This window comes from Chelonoidis abingdonii, chromosome 3 (genome assembly GCF_003597395.2).
Source record: "Chelonoidis abingdonii isolate Lonesome George chromosome 3, CheloAbing_2.0, whole genome shotgun sequence".
Classification (NCBI taxonomy): Eukaryota; Metazoa; Chordata; order Testudines; family Testudinidae; genus Chelonoidis; species Chelonoidis abingdonii.
This window is the reverse complement of record NC_133771.1, coordinates 198038444-198062509: the sequence shown is the minus strand read 5'-3', so window position 1 is coordinate 198062509 and position 24066 is coordinate 198038444. Positions and strand designations below refer to the sequence as shown.

The window sequence follows — 24066 nt, the reverse complement described above, 5'->3', positions numbered from 1 at the left end:
TGTCGCGGCTGGGCTTGCAGGCTTGTGGCACTTACAGCTGTTTTTCTTGGCTCTAGGGTATTAGGACTTATCCCAGCATTCCTTTTCAGCCTCTCTGGTCAGGCTTAGCACTCCACTGCCCTGGGTCAGAGGCATTGGATGATGGGGTGGAGCCGGGCCTGCCGGGCTGCTTTGTGGCCTGGAGAGCTTGGGAGTGGGGGTCTGCGTGGCTCCGGCCGGCAGAGCGGGGAGGCGGGGCTCTCCGGCATCCGCCGGCGGGAGGCGGGTCTTGCCGGAGACCGGCCGAGGGCGGCGGAGCTGCGGGCGAGTCGTTGCCGCGCTCCGTATGGGGCGGTAAGTGGGTCCGGCGAGTCTGGGCTCGAGTGACCCGAGGGACAGGCTGTACTTTTGCTCCGGACACCCAGGTGTCCTCAGAGCGGGCTGGGTCCTCAGTCTCCCGTGCCTGCAGTTTGGCGTGCGTGCGCGACTCTAGCTGATTTCGGCGGGGCGGGCATGGGTTATCGATGGGCGGGGCTCCCATACAAGCATTGGACCTAGGGTGCTGCGGCTACCGCGCCCCACCCCGATGGTGGGCGTATGCACGGCTGTGTCTTCCATCCAGTGCGGTTCGGGGGTGTCTCCCCACGAGGGTCTTGCCGGTGGTGCTTGGGCGGCTGACAGTCCCCTTTTTCAGTGTGGGCACCACGCGGAGTGCCAGGGGGCTGAGCAGGGTGGGGTTGACGGCTCCGGTGGGGCGAGTTCTCGTGCTCCGTGCCAGCAATCCCACGTGTTCTTTGCTTCCCGCCTGGGGGATCATGTCAGGCGAAGTGGGACTGTCTCAGTTGGTCTTTGAATATGGTGTGTTGCTCAGTTTCTCTGGTGCGGATTCGAGTAGGTGATGCGGAAGGGTGTGCAGCGACCCTAGGAGGGCAGGGTGACGGCGACGGTTGCAGGAATCGGCCTGACCGCAGTGGTCTGACGGCCTGGTAGCTCCTGCATCGGATTCAGCCGTAGTGCTGTGAGCAGACAGGATTGCCTTGCCGGGAAGAGACAAAGCGGGAGTGGAAGCGGGTCAGTCTCTGGGATCGGGGTAAGGCCCTTGAGGCTTGCGCCCCCCCTCCTGCCATTTGCTGAGGTGTTCCTGGTGTAACCGCCTTTACCATTGCTTTTCTTGTGATCTCAGTGGCCTTTGGATGCTGCTGCTCCTGGGGAGCTGGTTGATTATTTGTCTGTGTATTTTTTCCCAGATTGGTTGCTTAACCCCTGGCAGCAGGTACTGAAAGCCGAAGGGCCGTGCCGGCTTCCCCTTCCACGAGCCGTGTTCAGATTGTTCTAGACATGGTAGAATGCGGCCGACCCTTATCGTGGATGCCCAGTCCTCGTCCTATCGAACATTGTGCCCAATTGATTATCCTCCAATACCCTTTTCAGGCATCCTGGTGCTTTATCTCCATTAATGCCCGACGGAGCAATGTACGCTTTTCACCTCCAGCCTGATAACTCGGATCCCGTTACCTATGCCTCAAACCTCCCATGCGCATTTTGATCCATAGTGCCGCGCGTGCAGTGCCCCAGTGCAGAGCGCATGCCCAAGTGTCAGCACGCGGCAATTGCAGACTCAAGGTATCAATATATTCAACCTCGTGTGTGTATGCTAATCACGCCTCTCCTCCCTTCCCATACCCCTTCCTGTTTTTATGTATGTATTTTTATAATTAAGGATTTCTTGTTTTTTATTCTGTTTTTATTACTAGAATGTTAAATCTTACACTAAGTATAAATATGGATCTGCATCAATGTATCCCTGTAGTAATCTGTGTGTGAGCTCATGCTTGCTTTAACTGCAGTTGGAGGCAGTGCCCACATTACTTGTTGGCTTTTCGCCTCAATAGTGTCTTTAAGGCATCCCTTTATCCTTTGAGCACTGTGCTGGGCCTTCTAGTCGCCTTTGCTTCTTGTGTTTCAATTTCAGCCTCCAGGGTTGACCTCGGAGGTGATTCGTCAATGAAGGTTTCCCCTTCCTTCACAAGATTATGGGAGGATACAGAACGCTGTTTATAATTGTTCTTTCCGGTTAGGGATGCTGCTTTCCCACATTAGCTCTTTGCTGTATCGACTGCTTCCCATTCTCCTCTTAAGGCAAAAAGCCTCATTGGTATGCGTTGCACCGGCTCAGTCCTGTTAGTTTGAACCGGTCACTGCTCATGTTCTTTGGAGTTTCCTGTGTACTGGTTTGCATGAGCCAAGGATTAACGGGCTTTAAGCGGGTGTCTCCAAGGAATCACAATTGGCATTCGAGTCCACCACTTGTGATCTTTTTTGTGGGAATAAAAGTCCCTGCTTTGTGTGCAGTGCTTCCTGAACAGCCTTGTTCGAAATGCGCTGCTTTCATGACTTTCCTGGCCTCCTTTGTACATGTCAGGAACGCCCGGTGATCCAACAATGTCGCCTGGTAGAACCTGAGAAATTATCCCCTTCCGATTAGATGTCTCGGAGGCAGTTGGGTTATGGTGAGATGATAGGAATATGGTGCTATCTTTTGCCTCCTAGTTGGGAATACCTTTGTGCAGCCTCCACTATGTCCTGCCATTCCTCAGACTACCAGTTCTCTGACAGGATGCATATTAATGCCTGCAATGTGCATCTTCAGTATTCCATAGGTCGACTTTCCTCATATGGTTTGCGACGATCGTTGCTGTTGGCGTTGCCAGCTTCCAGTGCATTGCACTCGCTTCCTCACTGACAGGGCAGCTCTCATGTCTGTGTCCGTTTGCGTCTTGCAGGGCTGGGGCGAGCTCTGGACACGTCATGTAGAAGTTGGGTTTTCTGCATCTCTAGTGTGGGAGCCATCTGTTGTCACCAGACTTGCAGGACGATGTTTGATCCCACCATCAGTGCTTGTTTCTCTCTTGGTCAAAGTCTCGGCGTTCCTACGCTTTACAGAGAGTTTGTTACTGCATAGCCATTTACTGTCAGGTGTCTGTCTAGCAGCATCTATTCTTCTTGAGCTCTTCACGTTTATTTGAGATAAGGAATACAGTCCCTGCAGCACGTGGATGTGCTGGCAACTTATCGCTATTGTCCTTCAGCTCATCGGGCTATCCATTTCTCTCTGAATTACGCGACAGACTCACTATGGCTACTCAACGGCTGAAATATGGGAAAGCGATGCACCATCGGGTGGTTGTATACCGTGGAAGTGTATTGACCCGCACTCTTCCGTGCCCTGTCCACTAACCACAGCGACAAAATGGGACGAGGTGCTCTGTGGGATAGCTGCCCACAATGCACCACTCACAACAGCGCTGCAACCAGTGCAAGTGTGGACACACTGCAGCGCTGGTCACTGTCAGTGTGGACACACTGCAGCGCTGGCCGTACACAGCTGTACGAGCACAGCTGTAACGGCCAGCGCTGCAAAACTGTAAGTGTAGACAAAGCCTAAGATGTTTTCTAGCTAGGAGCACAAAAACTTTCCAGCCATAATATACTGTTGCACAGTTGGGTGCCTAGACACCATAGGGATCTGGTACATTTTAATTACATGATTTATAGAGATTTTACACCCTCTGCTTGAAATACATGGCATTAGCCAAATTTTGGCCCAGGATACTAACAACTAAAATAAAAGCAAGGTGAGATAATATCATTTATTGGACCAACTTCTGTTGGTGAGAGAGACAAGCTTTCAAGCTACACAAAACTCTTCCTGGGAAAGGTCTGGGAAAAGTGCGCAGGCTAGGTCTGTACTACACAATCAGCAGGCAAAACTTATGTTGCTCAGGGGTGTGACTAATACCCCCCTCACCGAGCAACATAAATTACTCTGGCGTAAGTGCTCATGTGCACGGCGCTATGGTGGTAGGAGAGCTTCTCCTGTAGAGCATCTTCACCACACACACTGCAGGGGCACAGCTGTATCAGTACAGCTGTGCTGCTGCAGTGCTGTAAGATATTCTACAGTGGCAGAGTTACAGCGCCGGCACTTACAGCTCCACTCAGCGCTAAAGGGAAACGGCTTTTGTGTGTTCACACTGTCAGCTGCCTGCGCAATAGTATGTTCACCATTTGCGGCACTTGTAGCGGTATTCGGAGCGGTGCACTCTGGGCAGCTATCTCACAGAGCATCTCTTCCTCTTCTGCCGCTAAGAGTTGTGGGAAGGCGGAGGGTGACACGGGGCATCCGGGTCCTGTCTCAGTGCCCCATGATGCACTGCTTCGCATCCCAGCAGTCCCTGTGCTTCCATCTGTATTTGGCGCCATCTTTCAATGGTTTGTGTACTGTGCGCTCTGCTCTGCCTCTTTGGTCTGCAGGAATGGATCCTGCACTTTTGACCAATATGCTGCTCGCTCTCACTAACACGGTAGTGGCGTTATTCCTTAAACTACAAAGGCAAGTGCAGTTCAATATTGATCTTGCCATGCATAGTAGCTATGACATGAGATTGCTTGTTGCATTCACAGAGGTGCTGGCCACAGGGGAACACCGCTTTTGGGCTTGGGAAACAAGAACTGAGTGGTGAGATCACATAGTTATGCACATCTGGGATGATAAGCAGTGGCTGCAGAACTTGCAGATGAGGAAAGCCGCATTCATGGGACAGTGTGATGAGCTCGCCCCAGTCCTGTGGTACAAGGACATGAGAATCAGAGCTGTCCTGCCATTGGAGAAGCACGTGGTGATTGCACTGTGGAAGCTGGCTACTCCAGACTGCTACCGATTGGCCGCTAACCAGTTCGGGGTGGGAAAGTCGACCATTGGACTCGTGTTGATGGAAGTATGCAAGGCCATTAATCACATCCTGCTCCAAAAGACCGTGACTCTGGGCAACGTGCGTGACATAGATGGCTTCGCACAAATGGGCTTCCTTAACTGTGGAGGGGCGATCAGTGGCACACATATTCCAATTCTGTCACCAGACCACTTAGCCACCGAGTACATTAATTGGAAGGGGTATTTCTCAATGGTTCTCCAAGTGCTTGTGGATCACCATGGGTGCTTCACGGACATTAACGCAGGCTGGTCCGGAAAGGTGCATGGTGCACTCATCTTACGGATCACTGGTCAGTTCAGGAAGCTGCAAGCAGAGACTTTATTCCTGGACCAGAAGATCACTGTAGGGGAAGTCAAAATGCCCATTGTGATTCTGGGAGATGCTGCCTACCCCTTAATGCTGTGGCTTATGCAGCCATACACGGAGAACCTTGCCAGCATCAAGGAGTGGTTCAACAACAGGCTGAGAAAGTGCAGAATGACTGTTGAGTGTGCTTTTGGCCATTTAAAGACCCACTGGCGCTGCCTATATGGGAGGCTGGACCTGGTCAATGACAGTATTCCTTTGCTTATAGCCATGTGCTCCATAATATTTGTGAAGGGAAGGGTGAAAGCTTCACTCAGGGCTGGACCGCTGAGGCTCAGTGCCTGGAGGCTGAATTTTAACAGCCAGAGACCAGGGCTGTTAGAGGAGCGCACCACGGGGCCATAAGGATCAGGGATGCCTTAAGGCAGCAATTTGAAGCTGAAAGCCACTAATATTTGTTGCTATGCTAGGGAGTGCAGTGCTTGTAATGCTAGGAAGTGATTGTGATTGGTGCAGACATTGCACTATGAAGACTTAAGAAAATTGCCTGTTGCTTTGTAGGGGTCTGTTTGCTTTCAGTTAATGGAATAAAGATTGCTTTCAAACCAACATAATTATTTTATTGAAAAACAACAACCGGAGGAGGGAGACAAACACATCAGCACTGAGAGGGATGGGGGACGGGAAGGTCCTAGGAGGATGTGGGGTACCAGGACGATTAAAGATGTGTGTGTGTCCAGGTATCCATTCCAACCTTCTCCTTTGGAGTACAGTGCAGGAGGTACTGTACTTCAGCAGGGCTAAACTGCAGAGAGATGGGTGTTGAGTGCAGTGCATACTGGGAGTCTGCAGTGCTGGACTGTGACGAGGGAAGAGTGGAATGCAGCAGGTACAGACTGGAGCCAGGAGGTTGATAAGAATGTGTTGGTGGTGTCTAGGGGGTGCATGAGAAAGAGTTTTGCGAGAGCGGCTGCAGGGAGGGCAGGCATGGAACTGCTCGGTTTTTAGTACTAGTAGCACCTTGAGCGTGTTCACTTGGTGCTCCGTAACGTTTAAGAGCCGCTCCATGGCTTCGTTCTGGCGTGCCGCGTTCTCCTTTTGGTCCCTCTTCTCGCTCTCCCACCACTCCTTCAGTTCTTGTTTTTCAGCCGTGGAGTGCATTATGACCTCATGCAGAAAGTCCTCTTTAGTTCTTTGTGGCTGCTTTCTAATTCTGCGCGGCTGTTCAGTCGGCAATAAGAAAGAGGGAGGCTGGGCTCCCAAGGTCATATCTGTGAAGCTAAAATGCAACATTTTACAGAAGTAGTATTGTTTGCAACACACAGACTACTGATTCAGTGATTTAAAACACAGCCACTATTCACATACCTATCACTAAATGGCTGACCCCAGGCAAGCACACATGAGCCACAAGACCCCCAAAATGATGAGTAACTGCAGGGGCAGAGGAAATCAGTGTTCCAGGACTGTACTGTACATTGGGCAGGTGGCTCTTGGGGAGAGCCAGCACTGTAAGGGGGTGTGTCTTATAATCAGTACTGTCCCCACATTTTCCATATGCTGTGTTCATTATGGAAGATATCTCGCTTCTGAGGGTTAGCAGGGAATAAAGGGAGAGTCTTCTCCAAGACTGCAGCTTCTGCTCTGACCCTTATGTGGGTTGCTTGTGTGCAGCAATGGTCCCTTCTCTCCTCCCCCTTCTCCCCCGGCAGAGTGACGTGGAAAGTTACCCTTAATGGGGCAAGAAACAAAGCAGCTCTGCCAAAGAACCTGTGGCAGTGGATTCCCCAGTATCTCCATGGGAGTTTCATGGAGATCTCTGAGGCAGATACCCATGAAGTGAGGGAGTCAATCAACACCCTGTTCCACCGCTTAAACTAGACATGTAGTGGTGTGCACATCATACAGGCACCAGCCTGCTTTCTGCAACCCTCCTGCCCCCAACAACTTGCTTCAGTGATTCCCAAAATCAGAGCCACTTACCAGGGATGACCTCTCCTGTTTGCACTTCGCCAAGTTCCGACAACTGACTGGCTAGCCTCCTCTGGGATAGAGAAGCGCTCCTGGCTGCATGCATATCTGACTTTTGAGTCTTCCTCTGGGCCCCCTCCCCCTCCATATTTTTGTCAAAGATTTCCTCCTTCTGGCTCGATCCAGTCTCGACTGGCGTGTGAGCCACAGAAGTATCCACAGTGGCATTTGCAGTGGAGGTGGAGTCGCCACCGAGTATTGCCTCCAGCTCTTTGTAGAACCAGCAGCTCCTGGGCGCAGCACCGGAGCAGCAGTTTGCTGCCCACGCCTTGTGGTAGGTGTTCCGCAGCTCCTTCACTTTGAGCCTGCGCTGCAGTGTGTCCCAGTCATGGCCCCTTTCTGTCATGCATCGTGAAATCTGTCCGTCGGTGGTATTGTTCCTATGGCTGGAGCGCAGCTGGGGCTGAAGAGCCTCCTCTCCCCAGATGCTGATGAAGTCCAGAAGTTCAGCATTGCTCCAAATGGGGGATCGCCTGGTGCGTGGAGCAGACATGGTCACCTGGAAAGATGTGCTGAGACCACTGCACGCATCAGCAAGCAAACAGAAAAGGGACTTTCAAAATTCCTAAGGAATTTAAGGGATGGGGCTTATGGTTAGTCACCTGAGGGCAGGGCAGTAGAGTTCAAACCAGTAATCAGAGAGGTGAGAACAGGCATTGTGGGACACCTCCCGAAGGCCAGTTGCCGTGCTGTAATGGACCAGAGTGTCTAAACTGGCACCGCGATGCTCTAGCCTCAGTGCAGAAAGCCGTGCGCCTCTCATCGGGGTGTTTTTTTTACAGCTTTGCAGCTGTGCAACTTCTGCGCACCAAGTGGCTTGGCAGTGCGTACACCTCAGGAGTTACAATGCAGAAAGCTGCTTTACTGTGCAGAAACTTGCCAATGTAGAGAAGGCCTTAGAGTGCACAGCTAAATACAAGATTGAACAGATAGTTTAGCATAAGTAGTTAGCACATATTCTAAGGGACTATTCAAGGTGAAGTGGCTCATTAACACGCCTGTAGTCATAGGACAAAAAGGGGGGTTAGTGAGTTAGATTGTTGTAATAAGCCGTAAATCCAGTGTCTTTATTAAGACCATGATTTTTAGTGTCTAGCAAAGTTCTAAATTTTTACTCCCAGGGTCGTCTTTTGAAAATGTTATGCAGGTTTCCTTTGAGGATGTGGACTGGTAGGTCAGATATGGATTGATTGTCTTGCAAGAAGTGTTTACCTAGAGATGATAGTGGCTTTGTCTACATTACACAGCATTTAGTGACACAAACATGTTGACATGTCCGTGTCACTAAAAGTCAGTCAGTGTAAACGCTGTTTGTCACCAGTTTCGCCGACAAAATACTTCCACTGTCTATGAGCGCGATTCTTGTTCTCGACAGGAGAGTGCTCCTGCCAACAACGAGCTGTTTACGCTGACACTTGCTGTGGCAAAACTTTTGTCGTGGGTGGGTGGGTGGGACACAGTTCTTTAAGCACCTGTGAATGACAAAAGNTTTGTCACAGGAGTGGGTGGGTGGGACACAGTTCTTTAAGCACCTGTGAATGACAAAAGTTTTGTTGTTCAATTGGTAATGTAAACAGAGCCTGTGTGTTTTTGTCTTTTATTATTTTCCTGTGTGAGTTCATTTGAAAGTTTAGTGATCATCTGGTTTCACCCACATAGTTGTTATGGGCGCATGTAGGGCACTGGATGAGGCACACCACATGTGATACGCAAGTGTAAGACCAATGGATTTTGAAAGATGTGTTGGGTAGGGGTATGGATCATTGTAACAGTGGAGATATGTCTGCAGGTTTTGCATCTGTTGTTCTGGCAGCGTCTGGTGCTGATTTGAGTTGGTGTATCCTGGTCTGAGGGGGGCCTGCTTCTGAGGATTAACTTGGAGACATTGGGGTGTGTTTGAAGGCCAGAAAAGGGAGTTCAGGAAAGAGTTATTTCAGGATGGAGCCCCTCGGAGTGTGAGTTGTAGTCTGAGGATACCCCATATAGATTCCATTGTGGGGTGGTAGGTGACAGCTAGAGGTGTTTGGCAGGAGAGGGTTTTATTTCTGTATTGAGGCAGGTTCTCTTGGGATGTTTGAGTGGCCCACTCCATGATGTGATCTACTTCTCTGATGGAGTGTCCTAATTTGGTAAAGGCTGTTTTTGAATGTATGAGATATATACCCTGGACTTTTTCCTCAGAGCATATTCTGTGGTATCTGAGTGCCTGGCTGTAGATAACAGATTTCTTGGTGTTGGAGAAATTACTGGATCTATGAAGGTAAGTGTGGTGATCCAAAAGTTTTGTGCTGGAAAAACCTCTTCAATATTATGTTACTATATTCTGGCTAGCAATGCAGTTACTGCTCTAAGTCTGATTTTTCTAATTCGGTCCTTTAGGAACAAAATTTATGTTTTGATATTTTATGTTTAATGTAGCAGTTAAAAGTCACATTAAATATTACATATGCCATTAACGACTTACTATTTTTCTTCAGTATCTGACATCGAAAGTGGTGATGGATTGCAGCTCCGAAAGGAACATGCACTCAAGATATTTGCTTATATCAACTCCTGGACGCAAAGGTATTTTCGCCAGTGTCTTTAAACTCATCATATTGGACCCCAATTGTTGTAAAAAATATGCGGGAAATAGAGTGAATAGAATAAGTAGAGCGAGTACAATATTGTAGTGTGACTAAAATGATGGGAGAATAAAGGAAATTCTGGCCTTCGTTTACATGTAACTACTTTTGTGCCATGTCTCCTGCTAGGTGTGTGTGTTTAGAACACACCTTTGAAGCACTGGCTGGCATTCCAGAAACTGTTGAAGAACATAGCAGTAAACAGGCTAAATGATAGTAATGAAAAATATTATAAAACCTTACATATGCTGTTGCTTAATATGAACTATCCTACCACTACATTTTTTTTTCTAAAGAGAATGGGGGGGAAAATCAAGAATTATTACTTTGAATTTCAATGTTTTATGAAAAAACAACGAGGAGTCCTTGTGGCACATTAGAGACTAACAAATTTATTTGGGCATTATCTTTCATGGGCTAGAACCCACTCTGAAAAGTGTCTTATGAGGATTTTTCCACAATATTTTGGTGTTGTGACTCAATAAGATGAACACATGCAGGCCATAGCTACCATTGTAAAATATATAAATAATTTAAAACTGCTGAACAGTAGTTGGGACTGTGTAGTTCTCTGTGAGCGTCTGGAAGTGGGATGCCCACAGGAATTAATGAAGTCTTAAGTATTGGTGCTTGATGTTGGAGTCTCAGTGTCACTTTGAATTTCCTGTCTTCGTTGGTCTGTCATATGCTTTGTTACTTAAAATATATTTAAACGTGAAACTTCCTCATAGTTAGTCACCTTTAAAAAATTAAGATCAGTCTTTTTTTCTTACTATTTATTAGTTTTTTTTAAGTTGATGGAGTCCAAACTTCTCATTTTTAGATATTTTAATTCTGAGTCACTCCAGGAATTTTCACTTTTTTATTTTGTTTTTGTTTGCAGACAATGTCTGTGCTGCTTCAAGGAGTATAAGCATTTGGAGATCTTTAACCAAGTAGTATGTGCGCTTATTAACTTAGTGATTGCCCAAGTTCAAGCTCTACGGGACCAGCTCTGTAAACATTGCACTATTAATATAGATTCAACATGGCAAGATCAGAATAATCAAGCCAATGAGCCACTGAATGTAGAAAGAGAGTCTCATGAAGATGAAAATGGAGAACGACAAAAATGCATAGAGAAGAAGTTAGACTCCGCAAGAACGTGTATCCTGACAGAGGAAGAATCTGCAAAGAGCACTGATGCTTTTAGCTTATGGAGCACCGATGAGAAGGAAAAACTGTTGCTGTGTGTGGCAAAAATCTTTCAGATTCAGTTTCCTCTGTATACTGCTTACAAGCATAATACTCATCCCACAATAGAGGTATATCTTATCCTAACTTGTGCATATTTTGTTTTTTTGTGAAACACAGTGTAGTTATCACTGAAGGGTAGACTCTGCTTGGGTGGTTGTAGTTTTCAAACAGGGTGGATGGGGATGTTTCAGCTTTCCCACTGAATTCACTGGGTCTTTCCATTGATGCTTTTTGGGAGATGAGCCACTCCCTTAAATACGTTCTTAAAATAATTCTTGATTAGTCTAGGTAAAAGCAGTTAATAAAATGTTGGATATAATTGAATAATTTGAGTTACCATATAGTCACAGTAGCAGGAAGGCTAAAAGGGACCATAATTATGGCTTCCTACCAAAAATAATATAATGTAGTTTAATTGCTTTTTGTTTAAATCTGTTATCAACAAAATTTACAAACTAAAACTTGCATGAGACCACACTTCTTTGCTGTTCTATAATCAACTGAATAACTGTTACAACTGCAGCTCTGCAAACTTGACTACTGTCTTTATAAGTTTTTCATTGTGATGTTACTTTGTTACTGCTAAATATATATTTTTTACTTAATTTATTTTGAAAAATGCACCCTCAGAACTCTTCTTTTACAAACTTTTCATTCCCAGATATAGAAGGAAATGCTTTTGTAGCTATATTGGGGACTCTGGTTGTCAAATTAAAATAAATTTGTTCTTGAAAAGGTTTATTTTAGGTTACACCTGCAGAAATCTGTTCCTGACTAAATAGAGCATATGCTTCACTTATATATGACTGAGATATGAGTATATTTGCCGTTGTTAAGAAAGCTTATACTGAGAAAATACATGAGAAGCCATTAACACATTTATGTGGATGTTACAAAATATTGGCGCATTAAAATACAATTATCCAAACCCACAAACTTAAAGCTGTGTCACTGCTTTGAGTAGATAAGCTTTTGGTTTCACATTATTACACTATTTGCTCTTAACTTGTAAAGATATATGTAAATGATATGTGATTTAGCATACGTGCTAGTGTGTTTGCATGAGTTATATTCAGTCCTTGAATGAGTGGATCTCACCAAAATTGGCAATAAATGTTGGTTTAGTTGAAAATTATTAAACTGGGAAGATGAGTGATTTTGTTTTGTTTGGGGCATATTTGAGTATCTTTGCTATATTCAATCATGTTAGATTATAAATCTGTAAGTTAAAATGTCAAACTGTATTTACAAATATATGTGATCTCAAGTATATCTCTATTAATGAACCAGAGAATGTTAGGATTCCAGTAAGTAAAACTTTCCTACCACATTTCAGCATGGCCTTCATAATTCCTTTTAAACTTTATCATCATAAATAAATAGGTCTGCGATACAGCTGCCCACTAGTAGAGACCAATGAGGGTAGGTCTATCTTTTTGTCTTTCATGCTGGTTAAAACTAATGTTAAAATGAAAGGGATTTTGCCTTTGTGCTTCATAGGGTCATGGAGTTAAAAAAACTGAATGTGAATTTTTCTCCCTGCCTTCACAGGAATATGGCAGAAACAGCTCTAGAACAATTTTTTATGTATAAATACACTTGCTTCACTTAGAGAGAAGACAACAACCTTTTTTTCTTTTCGGAAATATTTGTGTGTCTTATTTTTTTGTCATTGTGCCATGAAGAGTTAGAAATCTCAAAAGGGCAGTATTTTTTTGGCTGATGTGCTGACATAGTGTAAGAAGACCAGCCACTAACATAAGTTGGGTGTCTGCATTGTGGCTCACCAGTACTCTCAACAATATGACATCGTGAGTCACTGACCACTCAGATTAGTAAACACTATTATGCCACGAATATATCAAAATCGTGGTCTGGAGAGAGAGATGAGAGAGAAGAAAACTTCTTTTGCTGTCTAGGCAGGTCAGAAAAAATGATACCCACTTTCAGCTAGTTTCTTATACCAAATTTGTAATTTTTTCAGAGAAAGGATTGTTATATCTATGTTTGGAAATCTTCTAGCGCATTTTGATTTCTGCCATAATATTATAATGATAATGACTAAGTCCTTCAGTGGGTTTATCGGGAAATGTGAAGTGTGGTCAGTCCTTCAGAACGTTCTGTATCAGATATAAACGGATGCTCTTACCAGGTACTTGATGGAACCTTTGCAGATACTCACACATCTGGGAGAAGAGAGATTTCTAATGAACAGAAGTCTGTTCTGTCAGAAAGGGTCACAAAACTGCAATATCTAACAAGAAGAAGAAAACAAGAAAAAAGATGATCTGTTGGTATATAAGCCTACTGGGGACTTTACTGTCCTCCCCTAAGTCCCATAGATTAGGGGACATTTCTACCCCTTGATTTTTTTTTTACTAGCAGCATGCATCTCTATTATAGCAAAGATTGAGGTAAAACTGGAAGAGACTAATGAGAGTTATCTGAGCTGAACAGAGAAAACATCCTGAAGGAAAATTTCATTTAGGAACCAGAAAGGGTACAGTTGACAATGGATGCCAGTCCAGAATACTGGGATCCTCCGTGGGCATATTGACAGCACAGAGGACCTGGCCTTCCAGGACGAAGAACTGGCATATACGTTTGTTGGATTTGAGGGCAATAAGACCTCTGAACAAGACAAGTACACCTTAATTCAGACAAGTTTGTGGTCATGGTCTGTTTAAAATCAACAGGGACCATAAAAACGGATGAAGGTGTTTTCACCTCTGAGTTTTTTTTGCTGCCTTTGGTTCTCATAGGGAACTCTCTTCTGTTGCTTGGCTCAAAAGGTGACCTTGTGGAAATCTGAATGCCCCGAGTATTCTGTTTAGAACGCCAAAGTAGGACTGTCAGGTTTTCAGTTTCATTCTAGCCAAGTAAGTCAAACCTTTTGCATACGACGAAGTGGGTATTCACCCACGAAAGCTCATATTCCAGTACGTTTGTTAGTCTGTAAGGTGCCACAGGACTCTTTGCTGCTTTTACAGATCCAGACTAACACGGCTACCCCTCTGAAACATAAAAACAGAATGATGATACAAGAGTTTACCCTGCTAATCAGAGGAAAAAATCTCCTTTCTAGTGAATCTCTGTGTGTCTTCAGACACAAGAATACCAAAATCAGACTTGGTCAGTTGGAAGAAAACCCGCTTGAGGGCATAAATTTTGAAGGAAGAAACTTATTCTTGAAGGAAGAAACTTATGTTTACCCCAGTGCAAAAGTAATATCTGCTAACGTTCTTGATATCCAAAGAGAGGTCTTAGCTCGTGACACATTTTTATCATATAGACATTTAGTCTTGCATGTGCTGTTCATGGGACTGACAACTTTGACAGCAAAAACAATTCAAAAAAATCATGAGAACTCAAACAAGGGTAATCTGGAGATCCCTGAAATGTCTGAGATGCATCAGGTCTGGGTGTGGCTGTCTGAGACATCTGTTAATTTTAATTGTACTGCATCCATGACCTTCTGTCAGCACTATTCCTTTATTCAGACTTAGATTATGCAGAGAATCTGTGAGATAGGTATTTCAGAAGGTACAGAATATGCTTCTGTCTAGAAAGAGGCATTTTGTTTATTTTACTGGAAGTGATCACTTTCTATAAACCATGTAGAAGAAGAGGCAAAAACACAAAGTGAGCTCCTATTTTCCTTACCTTTTAAAATCCCTCCAGGCAGGACTAGACAATGAACTTTAAAGGAGTTAGCAAACCAGTCTTTAGCAGCTCAGTGGAGGTTAATACAGTGAGGAAAGGCATCTGTCTACTTTATTTTTATGCTCCGCCAACATTTTGGCTCAGAATGAGGCAATTAGCAGCTGTAGTGGCAGTTCCCATATCAGTCGTTTTCTAGTAGGATGAATTTTTTAAAGTTTTGTTCCCAAGGTTGTGTCCACCATCACACATCAATTAAGGTGTTTCACCTCTGAGTTTTTTTTTTGCTGCCTTTGGTTCTCATAGGGAACTCTATTCTGTTACTTGGCTCAAAAGGTGACCTTGTGGAAATCTCAGTGCCCTGAGTATTCCGTTTAGAATGCCAGAGTAGGACTGTCAGGTTTTCAGGTTCATTCTAGCCAAGTAAGTCAAACTTTTTGTCTCTCCAGTGCTGCAGAGATCTCTTGCCACATTGTTGTTAGTGTTTACTCCAATATGGCTACTTCATAAGAAGAGAAATCTTGAGACAAGAAGTATGCAAAACAGCTACTAACACTAAACTCTAAGCACTGAATGCATAGATTTCCACTGTCTTTCAGCTGCCAGGTGCTAAGAGCAGTACTTTAAATGATGAACAATTCTACTTTCCTCAACAACTGGTAATTTTCCCATGCATAATCTGTTTCTGGTAGTGGCATGGGCAGAGCACAGAAATACTCTTTTTCTTATTTATTGGCCAGAAAAATGTGTTTTAATACTTAAAAATAATTAAAGAACACTATTGAGTGATGGTTTGAAGTTCAATGTGAGGGGGAAATATGTAGTATATTTAGATTCCTATATTGTAACCTTAGTGAATAACTTAAAGCTTGATTCCATCACAACTAAAATACCCCCAGTAATGTAGTTTTAAATGATACTCTGGAAATTAGTCAATTTGAAATTAATTCCAAAAACTTCAGTTAAATTAAATGTTTAAAAATCTCCTCCCCCCCCCGAATTTAAAGGGAAATTGTGAACATGAAAACTAGTAATTATTTTTTAAAGTAAAAATTAGTTTGATAGTGTTTCAGTAAGTTTTTTTTGTTTTCACAATCACATTTTACAATTTTTTAAAAATGTTTTCTCTTTTGCTGTTGGAAAGATTCATACAAACAATATGGGAAATTGATTTAATAGGGGGGAACAGTAAAATAGACTGTCTACAAAATGCTATCCAGCGCGCAATGTAAACATATTAAAAGAAATTGTTATTAAACTCTTTAGTTATAGTAATCTCAAGTGTTACTTGCAACAATAATAGATTTAAAAATTGAGTGAAGGATGATTTGTAATTTGACAGTTTCCCTTTAAGGATACCAGATACAGGTTCTGCAAGCTGTCAATTAGATATTTGTGTGAGAATGTTACAGTTGGACTTGAAGAAGTTTAATAAACTGAACTAGAATGACTAACTTTAAACTCTTAAACTACAAACTGTAGCTCTTGAATATTCATTAGGTTTATGATTATACAGTATATTCTCTGTTCATTTACCTATGGCAGTTCAGATGTTTGGGTACATTACTTTCCTGCTGGTAATGGAAACATCTGAATTGATATAGAAGAACTCCAAGAAGGAAAACTATTAGGTAAGAAATTTCCCCTAATGCTCCAGCCATAGTCCAGAGTTTATAAGTACATATTTGTAAATACACTTTAAAAAAAAAGTTTAATCGGAAAATGCAAAAGTCATTGTGGCAATTTTAAAATTAAACTTAAGCTGGTTGAGTTTCATAAAACTAGGTTTCTGGAGTGTGCATCGTGAGTCTTTGGATTTTGTTTCCTTCATACAATTTGTTTCTATTTCTATTGTTACCTAATTACATTTATCTCTCTCTTCTTTTAAACCAGGATATTTCTGCCCAAGAAAGCAATATATTAGGCGCGTTCTGTGATATGAATGTAAGTCATATATATTTCATTGATTCATAGACTTTAAGGCCTGAAGCGATCAAAATTATCATGATCATCTAGTCTAACCTCCTGCACATCACAGGCTACAAAACCTCACCTATCCACTCCTGTAATAGCTCCATAATCTCTTGTTGAGTTACTGAAATTGTCAAATCTTGATTTAAAGATGTCATGTTACAAAGAATCCGCTATTTATACTAATTCAAAACAGTAAGTGTCTAGTGCCCCATGCTGCGGAGAAAGTGAAAGCCCTCCGGGTTCTCTGCCTTTCTGACCTGGGGGGAAATTTCTTCCCAACTCCAGATATGGTGATCAGTTAAACCTTGAGCATGTGGGTATGACTCACCAACCAGACAGAGGTTGTAACCAGACAGTTGGTATTCTTCACTCCTCTGATGATTAGAAACCTTCATCTAATTTCAGGCCTAAAGTTATTGATGACTAGTTTATATCCATTTGTTCTTGTGCCAGCGTTGTCCCTTAACTTAAATAACTTCTCTCCCTTCTTTGGTGTTTATCCCTCTGATGTATTTGTAGAGAGCATTATGAAATACAATTAACATGTTTTCGGTGACTGTGAAATCATCATATTTATTGTTTTATAAACATATGATACATTGATATTGCTCATCTGATCTCTTACCTTATGTGTAATTAGTTTTTTGTTTTCAATAGTAACATTCTTTTTTTTTTTTTAAATAAACCTTTTTATATTCTACTGTTTCTATAGGATGTAGAAGTACCATTGCACTTGCTTCGTTATGTTTGTCTGTTTTGTGGAAAAAATGGCCTTTCCCTCATGAAGGATTGTTTTGAACATGGAACCCCTGATACATTGCCATTTCTTATAGCACATGCATTTATCACAGTGGTATCTAATGTAAGTATTGCCCGGAGCTGGTTACATTTTTAAACAAAATACAACAAATATAAAATGGGATAGACTAAGTCTGGGAAAATTTGAAGAGAGCCCTGCAATCAGGAAAAAGTCACAATTTTCCCCTCATAGAGAAAAGGGTGTCTGGGGATTGCCCTGTCCAGCAGGGGCAACATTTCACTCCAGTCGTTACCCTGAGATCTGTTGGAGGAATAGTGGCATCTATAGGATATCTTGTTTTTCCTTATCTTCCCAGACATTCTGGTTGCAGCGAAGCTAGGTTAGGAAGGTATCCCTTGGTCACTACTGGCAAGAACTAGAAGACTCTGGTAGAGGGAGTTAAAGCATGTCTGTGGAGGTGGTCATGTGGAGACTGGAAGTGGCATGAGGATGTGATGGGAGGGGATGTCTTGCTCAAGAACTTGGGTGTAAAGGAAGACAGAATTTTGCCCATTAACTGTAAATACTTAATGAGTGTAACTAAAATGAAATGCTGTATAATTACACTCTGTGATTTGATTCCAATATTAAACACCGTATATACTCTTTCATTAGCCCGTTCGTTTATAAGCCGACCCCCCAAGATGGTTAGGTAAAATAGCAAAAACTGCATGACCCTTTCATAAGCCAACCCTATATTTCAGAGGTTGGCAAACTTTGCCTCCCGGACATCAGAGTAAGCCGCTGGCGGGTCGGGATGTTTTGTTGGAGCGTCTGCAGGCATGGAGCCCCTCAGCTAGCTGTGGCCACGATTTGCCGTTCCCAGCCACTGGGAGCTGTGGGAAGTGGCACACCATTTCCCGCAGCTCCTATTGGCTGCGAACGGCGGCCACAGGGAGCTGAGGGGCTCCATGCCTGCAGACACTCCAGGTAAGCAAAACAACAGTGTATTAGATATTCAATTCAATGATTCCATAGAATTTAAAATCATCACATTTTGGTGTAGACCCGTTTATAAGCCATCCGCAACTCTTTGATGCGTCACCTTTTTACTAAAAAAATATTTGGCTTATGAGTGAGTATATATGATACTTTGAATCAGATCCTGGGTGTTCTCCTCTCCCATATTCCTGTTACTCTCAGGTGCCACAGGGTAGCTGGAAAGCTGTTTTAAGTAGGCGGCTGAGATTTAATCTTTTATAGCTGTGATTGAAAGAAAGCCAGCACTGGTGAGTCTACACCTGCTCCTGGTTTAGGGGGGGATTCTCAGGTGAGCTAAAAACTAGAGGGTCTTGGTTAGGGAATGCAGAACTCCCTCAGTCTTGAGCTGTTGGAGTAGTCCTTAGGAAGTCATTTCAGCTGACATGATTTAGAGTAGCTCCAAGGCTATAACCCAACTACTGTGTGACTTTTTGTCCCATCCACTTCAGTTTATGGGCTTTACAGATAAATTAATGCAAGATTTATGAGTAGCCCTGTGAATGATTGCCCAGTAAGCAAATCTGCAGGGTAGCTCTGTAGTCTCAACTGTTACATAATAATTGGTGTGTAAACTCAGAACTGTAGGGTAAAGTTAGTTAAATGCATTTTCACAGTAGTAGCAGCTCTCGAGAATGGCAGTTAACCAGCTCTGATTGTAAAGTTTCTTAGGCACATTGAGTCTTGGTTTTAATTTGGAGCCCTGGGGAAGGATATATTGTTTTGTCTGCATAACCTGTTTAGCTACTATATTATCGATTAAAAAATTGTTTTTCTGAAAATGACTAGATTATGGAGAGACCATAGTCATTCCATAGTCAAGTTGGCAATAAATGTCTCATAATAAAAAATGTGGTCACTACCATCCTTGTATATTTAAAATAAAGGATTCTCCTTCCAAATTTGACAGTTAATTCACAATGGTGATTTCATTTTTTTCTGAAAATTTCAAGGAAATCCAGCAAGTAGTTTTTTTTCAGGTGAAGGCAATAAAAAATGTCTCCCTTTGGAAATTTTTGAAAATTGTCTGGTTCATGTTCCTCTGTGTGGAAAACAGACCAAATATAACTAAGGATTCACAAAGGATATATCCATCATTAACTTGTGAACATTTTAGTTTTCAAGGCAGTAAAATCCAATCTGTTCTTAAGGGCATTAGTTAAAAATTAACGATATAAAACAACCATACTGGGTCAGACCAGTGATACATCTAGGTTAGTATCCTGTCTTCTGGCAATGACCTGTACCAAATGTTTTAGAGGGAATAAACAGAACAGGGCAACTTAGCATGATCCCAGATGGAGTGTCATCCCAGATCATCTTAGTTAATAGCCATTGATGGACATATCTGCCATGAACGTATGTAATTTTTTTTTGAGCCAGTTATACTTTTGGGCTTCACAACATCCCATGGCAACAAGTTCCACAGGCTGACTGTGCGTTGTGTGAAGAAGTACTTCCTTTTGTTTGTTTCAAAGCTGCTGCCTATTAATTTCATTGAGTGACCTCTAATTCTTGTATTATGTAAAAGGATAAATAACACTTCCCTATTCACTTTCTCCACACCATTCTTGATTTTAAAGACATCTGTCTTATCCCCCCTTAGTTGTCTCTTTTCTAAGCTGAACAGTTCCAGTCTTTTTGATCTCTCCTCATATGGAAGCTGTTCCCTACCCCTAATTATTTTCTTTGGCCTTCTCTGCGTCTTTTCTAATTCTAATACACCTTTTTTGAGATGGGGGTGACCAGAACTGCACACGGTATTCAAGGTGTCAGCATACCATGGATTTTTATAATGGTGTTATGATATTTTCTGTTTTATTATCTCTTCCTTTCCTAATGGTTCCTAACATTCTGTTAGCTTTTTTGACTGCTATTGTACATTGAGCGATGTTTTCAGAGCTGATTCATCCTGTGTGCAGAGATGTCCTGAGTAGGACATTTGATTTAGAAGTCCTCTTTAATCTTTTCATCCACACTACTGCACTTTGTGGGGCTGTGTACAGTGCTTCACGAGTGAGTCAGCAATGACTAGAGTAGGGAGCTACTGCCAGATCCAAGTGATGTGGTCCGGCATCGTGGAAGAGAAAGAGGCCAATGCATTGAAATGCATCTGATATTACTGTTGTGCAGTACCTTAGTGTGAAGTGCTGTAAAGTTAGAGCTCCTGTTTGCCTCATTGCTTGGATGTTCAATTTCTTCTTTCAGAAACGCAGGCTGCACATTTTTTTCTCTTACTGAAAAGTGCTCTTGGGATTGCAGGGGGTTTCCAGGAACTGATATTGTGGGGAAGAGAGCACAGACGTGTAGATCAGCTCTTTCCCTGCAGGTGTGTCAGTATCAGAAATGATGTGGCTTTGCCTGTCCCTTCTGATACAGAGATGTTCATATTCATGGATGTGGCTGGGATGCTGGGGGATGAGGAGTTAAGAGTAGAGTGAGGATCTCGAGTAGGGCCAGCCTCTCACACTAACTCCACAACAGTGGGTTGCCTCTCAAAGTGTGGACTAATGACTTTGGGGATAGATGGATAGTAAAAGGTAGTGTGAATTCAACTTGTTTGCAGTGGGGCATCCCAGAGTGTATTACTTCTCACACATTCTGTGTATCTGTCTTTTGGGCATCCCAGTCCTTGGCAGAGGGAGCATGAGATAATTGCTTTGGTTTTTTCCAGAATGCATTGTTACAGATAAGGTTAGCAGCCTGCTAAATGTGGATGTGCAAACATGAAAAAGCTGCTCTGAGCCATGTTACATTTAACTGGGTAAGATGGTCATGCCTTTAACTGGCAACAAAATCACAATTGTAGTTGTAATGTGGATGAGCCCAAAGTATCAAATCTTCCACAAAACTCAAATAAATGAGTATGATCAACATGGCGAAAAAGGATATAATCTTCTTGTAGACCCCTTAGAAGATGCAAAATCAATTACGAATGGAGGGCAGAATAGGAGCTGTAGAATGCATTAGGTTGAAGAAACAGGAGGGAATACAGAGTTCAGAAATGAGAGGCATTAAGGCGGAGCAGTGTATGTTATTTGTTTACACTAATTTTTATCTTATTTTTCCTGTTGATTAGCAGAAAAAAACATGACTCTCGATCTGGGTTCATTTATTAGCTGTAGAAAGTTGCCCCAGACTATACTTTTGAAAATTGTAAAAAATCTGATTGGAAGTTACACAAGTTCACAAAAAGCCAACAACCCGAAAGCCTTATTTAGACAGAGTTTTGCATTTTTAAACCTTATTACTGGCCTTTGCATTTTAATTGTTCTGCATAAATTTATAGAATTACAGTTTATTTATTTTTGTATTTGCTTTATAGATCAGGATATGGCTGCACATCCCTGCTGTCATGCAGCACATTATACCATTTAGGACCTATGTTATCAGGTAAGCTTTAAATATAACAAAAAGTTTCATTGTTTGACAAAACACATTTAGAAGTTCAGATTATACTAGAACTCAAAGTTTCTCAAAGTTCAAGCCATTTCTTTGTTTAGTCCGCATGCTCAGGGTTTAACTGATAGCCATATTTGGCGTCGGGATGGAATTTTCCCTAGGTCAGGTTAGCAGAGACCATAGGGGTTTTCGCCTTCCTCTGCGTCACGGGTCACTTGCAAGTTTAAACTAGTGTAAATGGTGGATTCTCTCTTAACTTGAAATCTTTAAATCATTTCTTGAAGACTTTAGTAACTCAGTCAGAGGTTAGAGGTCTATTGCAGGAGTGGGTGGGTGAGGTTCTGTGGCATGCAATGTGCAGGAAATTAGACTAGATGATCACGATAGTCCCTTCTGACCTTAAAGTCTATGAGTCTTTAATATTTCAACAGTCAGATTCAAAGTATCATTTAGTTTGGGGCAAATCCATGTGTCAGTAACTTTAGTAATGGCTTTAATAGTCCCAATAAGACCATTTTAAATATTGGATTCAGTCCTGTTTTAAAGTCTCATTGCAGGATCAATTGTAATACATTTTCACTGTATGCAGCATCATTCATAGAAAGATTAAAAAAGATTTGTAGTGATACTACATAGAGTTTGAAATGATCTTATTTATCATAATTTCCTATATTGATTTTTAGAAATTCTCAAGGCAGAATTGTAAATTCACAATAATCTCAAAATCGTAATCTAGAACTGCTGAAGCATGTCTCTAAAGTTTTTAATTGTGTCTCACTTTCCACATTTCCAGCTGTCAAGAAGTCAAATATCATTAAGACTGTATTCAGAGTAGCAGCCGTGTTAGTATGTATCCGCAAAAAGAACAGGAGTACTTGTGGCACCTTAGAGACTAACAAATTTATTTCAGCATGAGCTTTCGTGAGCTATAGCTCACTTCTTCGGATGCGTAGAATGGAACATACAGACAGCAGATATTTATACATACAGAGAACATGAAAAGGTGGAAGTATGCATACCAACAGGAAGAGTCTAATCAATTGAGATGAGCTATCGTCAGCAGGAGAAAAAGAACTTTTGAAGTGATAATTAAGATGATCCATAGAAGGTGTGAGGAGAACTTAACATAAGGAAATAGATTCAATTAATTCATTACTGCGAGTAGTCGTGAGAGCCAATTCCACTGAATCTTGTTGGCTCTGTCAGTAATCTATTAATAATGATGGATACTACTCATGCAGTATATTATTTAGTAGTTCAGCAATTCACTTGAGCGTGTTTTTGAAGTTTTTTGTTTTGCAATATTGCGACTTTCAGCTGACAATTTCGCTGATGATATGAGTATGAAGCTGTTGAGAGAGAATGTATTCGTTTAAAATTATCAATATGGACAACAACTGGATTTATATTGAGCATATGTATGCCTATGTATCTGATGTACAGGAGACGTGTTTGACGCTGCACTGGATTTTTGCATTTGGTCGAAAGTAGTACTGCGTCACTGAATTGCCTAGGGCATTAATAGTCAATAAGGTCAAAAATCAGAATATGAATGAGGAACGGGCATTGGCAGTGCCGACTTACATGATGGTCAGATATAATCACACGTGATGAAGAGAATGTCAGGGGCGTGCCACGTTGACGAGGACACGACTGATAGCTGTGTTCGCGAAATGATGATTAGGTGTCTGTATAGATAGACATGTTGTAGGTGAGGCAATAATGAATAAATAGTGGTAGACTAGATGCTGACTGATGCCACAAGGCATTGTAAAGTTGGGGGCAAGGAATTATGTCCCTGCGGAGTTCATGGTGTATTGGTATGTTGATATCGGTGTATGGGCGGGGCTAGAGCGTGGTGAAGAAGTTTGCTATCAAGGTGTGCGAGAGACCTGTCGTAATACGGAGCGAGGGACATGGCCTGTCTGCTCGCTAGATGCGTGTGAGAGTACCGTAGGTTAATCAAGTCTATGCTCAGGAGTAAGGTTGGGAATTTAGTAATCTATTGGAATAGAAAGCGGGCAGTGAGAAAGGATTTTAGTGGCGAGGCTAGTAGTTGTATGTATGGCAGAGTGGCATCGTAGTTATAATATTTTCTAATTAAGTTGAGAGGACTACGTCGAGGTAAGGTCAGTATGGCGTTGGATAGAGCCATCTCTGCTGTAGACTGTCTATACTAGGCCCGTCTTGTTTTCAAGGGCCTGGGCAGCTAAGGTGATATATGATATGTAAATATAAGATAGGCTATGTAGAGTTACTGCTTAGGTAGGTGTTTATCCTCTGTGCTAGAGGATTGAGGTGG

At 42.5% G+C, this 24066-nt stretch overlaps 1 protein-coding gene across 5 annotated transcripts in view; it reads left to right on the top strand.

The window, feature by feature from the left end:
• The window catches only part of USP34 (ubiquitin specific peptidase 34), a 299367-nt gene that overhangs the window by 21953 nt on the left and 253348 nt on the right, over positions 1–24066 (top strand). For all 5 annotated transcript variants that reach the window (XM_075064435.1, XM_075064436.1, XM_075064434.1 and 2 more), the window contains exons 2-6: positions 9569–9656; positions 10599–11019; positions 16505–16555; positions 17298–17447; positions 21688–21755. In XM_075064435.1, the coding sequence (XP_074920536.1) occupies positions 9569–9656; positions 10599–11019; positions 16505–16555; positions 17298–17447; positions 21688–21755 (778 nt within the window). The remainder of the gene's footprint in view (positions 1–9568; positions 9657–10598; positions 11020–16504; positions 16556–17297; positions 17448–21687; positions 21756–24066) is intronic.